Source organism: Manacus vitellinus, unplaced genomic scaffold, assembly GCF_001715985.3.
Source record: "Manacus vitellinus isolate BGI_N305 unplaced genomic scaffold, ASM171598v3 scaffold_24_pilon, whole genome shotgun sequence".
Taxonomy (NCBI): Eukaryota; Metazoa; Chordata; class Aves; order Passeriformes; family Pipridae; genus Manacus; species Manacus vitellinus.
The window spans coordinates 11,574,136-11,580,185 of record NW_021939798.1 but is presented as its reverse complement, the minus strand read 5'-3'; the positions used below and the strand labels follow the sequence as shown (position 1 = coordinate 11,580,185).

The 6,050-nt window shown below is 61.8% G+C and overlaps 2 protein-coding genes across 2 annotated transcripts in view; one reads left to right on the top strand and one right to left on the bottom strand.

Annotated features, from left to right (window-relative positions):
* The window catches only part of BTBD17 (BTB domain containing 17), a 3,691-nt gene extending 3,303 nt beyond the window's left edge, over positions 1-388 (top strand). Inside the window, exon 4 of the mRNA XM_029960111.1 lies at positions 37-388. Coding sequence (XP_029815971.1) covers positions 37-271 — 235 coding nt within the window. The 3' untranslated portion in view covers positions 272-388. The remainder of the gene's footprint in view (positions 1-36) is intronic.
* Positions 389-1,548: 1,160 nt separating this feature from the next.
* Positions 1,549-6,049, bottom strand: DNAI2 (dynein axonemal intermediate chain 2; the record flags this gene model as incomplete). Its single annotated transcript, XM_029960110.1, has 13 exons — positions 1,549-1,827; positions 1,908-2,111; positions 2,261-2,407; positions 2,544-2,679; positions 2,833-3,059; positions 3,284-3,406; positions 3,600-3,739; positions 4,146-4,259; positions 4,764-4,906; positions 5,092-5,175; positions 5,409-5,530; positions 5,614-5,775; positions 5,891-6,049. Coding segments are annotated over 13 exons (1,788 nt in total), but the record flags the coding sequence as incomplete, so codon positions are not given.
* Between the last annotated feature and the right edge of the window lies 1 nt (position 6,050).

Genomic DNA, 6,050 nt, shown 5'->3' with positions numbered 1-6,050 from the left:
GCGCCCGCGGCTCGTCATCACCCCGGCCATGAGCAGCCCCGACTTCGCCGGCGTCACCTTCCAGAAGACRGTGCTGGTGGGCGTGCGGCAGCAGGGCCGGGTGCTGGTGAAACACGCCTACAGCTTCCACCAGAGCTCGGACGAGGCACCCGACTTCCTGGCGCACGCCGACCTGCAGAAACGCACCTCCGAGTACCTCATCGACAACTCCCTGCACCTCCACATCATCATCAAACCCGTCTACCACGCCCTCATCAAGGTGAAGAAGTAACGAGGGACAGACGGGCCCCACGGGGGCAATGCTGGGTCCTCCTGCTCATAGGTAGATGGGGGTCCCCACAGTGGGGGACCCCAGGGCTGTGCTCTGTGCTGCCCCACCCTCCCTGAGTGTCCCTTGTCATGTCCCGTCCCCATCACTGTCCCTGGGGATGGGGGGTGCCGGGAGCCCTCCAGCACTGGGCGGGGGGTGCTGGAGGCAAAACATGCACCCCACAGGCACAATGCAGATCCCATGGGGACAAGGACAGCCCATCCTGTGGTGCCACCCCTGCAGCACTGGGACCCCTCTGTGTGGGCAGCTGGGTCCAGCTCAGGGGCAAACTGGGAGCTGCCAGGACTGGGGATGAGGGGTCTGCCTCTCCTAGGGGAGGAGGGGTGGGGGGCACCACCCCTGCTGATGGTGGCAGCTGCCCCATCCCTGTCCGGGCACCCCCAGCTCCTTCCTAATAAATCAGAAAACAAATGTGGGGACGTGTGGGGCATCTTTGTGGTGACACCGCTCCCCAGCTCAGTTCAGCTTATTTTGATGGAACCCCTGGGAAGGAAAACACCCGTGGAGACACCTGGTCCCTGGGTGTCCCCATCAGCACCTGGCAGTGCTGGGGGATGGCTGTGTCCCCCTGTGTTGAGCATCCACAGGACCCTGGAGCAGCCACATGGCTCCATCTCGTGAGGATGCATTTCCCTGTGGGGACAAGGGTCCCTGTTTGGGGGGGGTTTGGCACGGGGAGAGCTGGCCCTGGCATCGCACACCCACGGGCGGGTTCATCCTCGAGCAGAGCCTGGGGGAGGGTCCTGCGGGGGGGCTCCCCACCCCAGCCCCCAGGGTGCCATCTGGGCCATATCCCCATCACTGTGAGAGCACTGCCGGCAGCTCGTTAATGATTAATTAGCGGGGGTGAGGAGTGGGGGCGGCTGCGGGTGCTACCGGCAGGGBAGTGTTTACCCAGCGCTGATAACCCAGCCGGGGGCTGCTCCCGCAGGGCCAGCGCTGGGGGACACACCGGGCTGTGCTCGGCAGCACCATCCAGCTGGGAGGGAGCCTGGAGGGGACCAGGCCCCCCCTGCTGCCACCAGCCACCCTGCTGTGCCCTGTTCCATGGGCTGAGGACACTCCAAGGGACACCCTGAGCTGCCATGGGTGCTTGGCCAGGCTCAGCCACCGGCTTTGAGCCATGTCCTGGATTGAGGAGGGGACAGGAGGAACAGGATGACTTTCCCACCCTCTGCTCGACCCTGCTGTGACAAAAGAGGAACCATGATGTGGAAAGCAGTGGTTTATTCACCACAAAGAAAATCAGGATGCCAAGAGCCAGGGAGCATCTGTGGGGTCAGGATGCTGTGCAGGGCCCAGCCCACAGGGGCACAGAGCCCACGGGTGCTGCCCAGCTCAGGGCCAGTGGCCTCATCCCTGCAGGAGCCATGGAGCAGCAGCTCTGGCACGGAGGGGAAAGGAAGGCGAAGCTGGAGTGCACTGACCTTGGCATCCTCCCCCTTCTTCTTCTCCTCCTTTTCCTATTGCTATGCAGCCGCCTCCTCTTCTTGACTCTGAAACACAGAGGCTGACCCTGTGCCCTGCCCTCGGTGGGGTCTCTGCCACAGCGCCCGCTGTGTCCCGCCCCCCATACCTCTGAAAACAGGGACACTGTCTCTCCCCTCCTCTGCTGCTCAGTCTTGATGACATTGAAGAATTCCTTGCGGGCCTGCTTGAACACCTCCTGGGGATCCTCCGGCTCTTCCTTCTTGGCCTTTGCCAGGAGCTGTGCCCGCACCTGCAGCTCCCGCTGTTTGTCCTGCAGGACCTTCTCCCGCCGCGCCTCCCGCTCGAACATCTGCGGTGGGATTTGGGGCTGAGGGGTGTGGGGGGCACGGGGGACCCTGTGCTGTGCCCAGGGACAGCGCAGGGCTGTGGGCAGAGCTCTGTGCGTGGGGCTGGGGCCGTGCCCATGGTGAGGGGGCTCGGCTGGGGCCTGGCACACACCGTGGAGGTCAGGGACTTCTCGTTCTTCCGGAGGGTGCAGAGCCCCGAGGAGATCTCCAGGATGTTGATGGTGCCCTGCTTGGTGCCACAGCCAATGATGCGCCCGTTGTCCTGTGGGCGCAGGCTGAGGAGGGGATCGTTGCTCATCTGGGGATGGGGGACACATGGGTTGTGGCACTTGGCCCTGGAAGTCGGGCAGGATGAGCTGGCAGAGGCAAAGCCACGGGGCTGCCAAACTCACTCCCCTCTCATTGCTTGGGGCTCAGAGGAGCTGGGGACCCACCTTGAGGCTGAGGGAAGGCTCCTTCTGGTGGAAGAGGAAGTCCCAGACATCCAGGGTCCCATCTGACCTGACAGTGAAGAACACAGACGGCTTCACGGGGCTCCAGCACCCGTCCAGCAGGTAGGGAACGTGGCACCTGCGGGCAGAGCTGCGCCTCAGCCACACTGGCACCGCTCTGCCTTGGCCTGTCCCACCACCCCGAGCTGACCAGACCCTGCTGGCACCTCCCTGAACACGCTCTGCCACCCAGGGATGGCTTTTGGCCAAGTAAACACACCCTGACACCTACTTGGTCTCCATAATCGATGACGAGTCCAGGTTCTCCTCCGACCAGATGCGGGCAGTCCAGTCACCCACCGACAGGAAGACTTTGGGGTTGAAGGGGCTCCTGGCCACGGCATAAACAGCCCCGATGTGGCCATTGAAGACGTTGGCGATTTTCTCGGGGGGGGTCTTGGCGTCACGGTTGCAGTTGATGATACTGCCCTGCTCTGTGCCCACCAGGAACTTGGTGGGCTGAGGGTGGGAGCAGGAGAGAGCAGCTGTCAGCAGGATGGGGGTGGACAGCAAGGGGGCCCTGCTGCAGCCAGAGCCCTGGACCCACCACCAGTGGGGGATTTAGGGACTGAAATGCCAGAATAACCCTGTGTTTTGGGGAGCACATCCCAATTCTTCATGAATCTGGCCCCTTGGGCTGTGCCCGTGGTTGGGGTATGAGCAGTGGGCACAGGGACACTGACCATGGAGAGCGAAAAGTCCAGGGAGATGGCACCCAGGGCATTCTTCAGCTGGTCTTCCCGGGTGATGTCCAAGACCAGCCTATCGCTGGGCTGTGACAGCTTGCGGATGTCCCACCACAGGACCTGTGGGGGAGAGGCCATGGCAGGGGGCTGTGGGGGCTGCTCCTGCTCACCCAGGAGTGCCCTGTGCCAGCCCAGGGGGCCTGGATCTTGTGCTGCTGAGGGGCAGCACAGGTAAGGGAAGCTCTTTTGGGTCCCCTCAGGAGCAGCTGGCACCATCCCCTGCCCTGGCCCCTGTCCTGCCCCAGCCCCTCACCTGCCCATCTGTAGAGGCTGAGAAACACTCAGTGCCTGTTCTGGAGGGCAGCCAGAGCGCTCCATACACGGGGTCCCTGTGGCTGAGCTCCACGGGGGTCGCCTCCATGGGCAGCCCCCCTTTCCTGGTGTCCCAGTACACTGGGGAGGAAAAGAAAAGCCTTCGCTCAGCTCCTTTCCTTGTCATGCTTTCCCCTTCCCAAGTCAGAGCAGGGAGCAAACCTCACCAGGTGCTTTCCACGTGCTTCCCACCCCCAGGGGTGGTGGGAGAGGGGGAAGCACAGCACCCTTCCTGCTCAGCCCCTGGATCCAGCCACCCCTCCCTGCCATGGCTGCCCTGAGTGCTGCAAAGGGTTCCCTGGCATTGTGTCCTCCCTTCCCTGGGTACCCACTCAGGCTAGCACACACCTGTCCACAGGCAAATCCCAGGCCCTGCTCCAGTGGGGTATTCCCAGTGGCAGCACTAACTGATGACACCCTGTGAGTGCAGTAGTGCTGGAGCCAGGCTCCTGCTGAATCAAGCCCCCACCTGCCCCATTCCCCTCACCTATCTGCCCGTTGTAGCAGCCTCCCAGCAGGTGATGCCAGTCCTTGGGATTGTATTCCACGGTCACCACAGGGGACGAGAGCATGAGGGTGAGCAATGGCTTGTAGGGGTATTCTGCCAAGGAGGGACGAGTGAAGAGCAAAGGGTGAAGGCAGCACCCCAAAACCAGCCCCCCATCCCACCCCACTCCCTGCCATGGATGTGCTGGATGAGGTCACTGGGATGTGGCAGGGAAGGGAGCTGGCCTGGACACAGATCCCTGGTACCTCCACCCCTCTTCTTTGTCCTTTTCACCCCAAAACAAACCAGGTCTGAGCGAGGCTTGGACAGATCAGGGCAATTCTCAGCCCAGGCTCCTGCTGCCTCTTTCTTCCTTCGTCAACCCAAATGAACCACATCAGGACAAGAACCTTGTACAGGGCACATGGCTCTGCTGCCTGTTGTGGTTCCGGAGCCATGGAGTGGGATTTTATTTCCCGCTTTCCAGCTCCCATTTCTCCCCGTTTCTGCACGGCCCAGACCTCCCCCCCGACCCTCCCCGGGTGCTGCGAGGCCTCATCCTGCTCTGAGCCACAAAGTGCTTCCGCTATCGACCGGTGGGTTCTCCCCTCCCCTTACCCATATCCCAGATGAAGGAATCAATGCCGATGTCTCTCCTCTTGTCCTGGAACTCCAGGCTGCAGTAAGCCACGGCCAGTTCCTTGCCGGCGTCGGGGTGCCAGGAGAGGTGTGTGGCCGTCCTCCTGACCGGGCTTGGGTCCCTTTGGGATGACAGGTCATCCAAGAAAGGTTACTTTGCGAATCCCTGGGATGAGCATCTCACAAAGGAAGTTGTGGGAACCACAGTTAAACCAATCTGCAGCCCTCAAGCCTTGAGTGCAGGAAATGATTCTCCGGTGGGTTGGGGGGAGAAAAGTTGATGATTTCATCATCTTTCCAGTTATACCTTTCTGAAAATCCAATTCTCTTACTGGATCTGCCTCCCAAAACAACCCAACAGCCCCTGATGCTGAAATTAACCTTTGAGGCACTGAAAAACAAGCAGGAAAATCCTCATGCTCAGAGCTGAGTCTGATCCTGGTTCCCATCCCCAAATCACCGGAGCAGGGGAGGGAAGGGAGGGAGGATGGATGATTGGCTCTCCAGCCACAAACTGATCCAGGACTATCCTAAACCCACTGGAATTTAGCTCCTAAAGGTTTGAAGGTGGTTTGACCCCACTGTGGCCCCGCGGCGCCTGGTGAGCCCCCCTGGCTGGGCTACCTGAAGGCACTGATGGTTTTGGCAGAGGGAGGGTCCTCGATCCCCTCTTCCTCTTCGTCGTCTGCAAAATATTCCTCGTAGATGTCGATGGCATTGTTCTGCCTGATGCAGTGCTCCATCAGCTGCAGGGACAGCACAGGATGTGTCTCTGGGGGCTCTGGGCGGGTCAGGGGCTTTTGGAGGGGGAGCATGGGCAGGGCCTTACAGTGCCAAGGTGCTGGATGGTTCTGGTGTAGACCTCATCCCTCTCCACCTCCTCCCTGTAGCGGGAGGTCAGCTCCGTGTTCTTGGGGTCGACGTGCTTGGGCCACCCGCCCTCCACGTGGTTCATGCCCCGGGATGTCGCCTGCACCCGCTCCGTGTTCACCTGGGCAGGGGGACACAGAGGGATCGGAGGCCCTGAGCCCAAAATGTGCTTGACTTTGTGGCCCCACGAGGGCCCAGCACAGCCCCCAGAGCCCCCCGGGGCGGTGCCCCCGTACCTCGTGCAGAGCCATGACGGGCGCGTGCTGAAGGGCGAAGTCCACGGGGTCCTGGGGGATGAAGTCTTCGGCCAGGCTGGGGTCCGGCGGGATGTCCACGGTCACCTCGGCCGGCAGGTCCGAGAAGTTGCAGGGCCGCCCAAAGTCGCTGCGCTTCCGC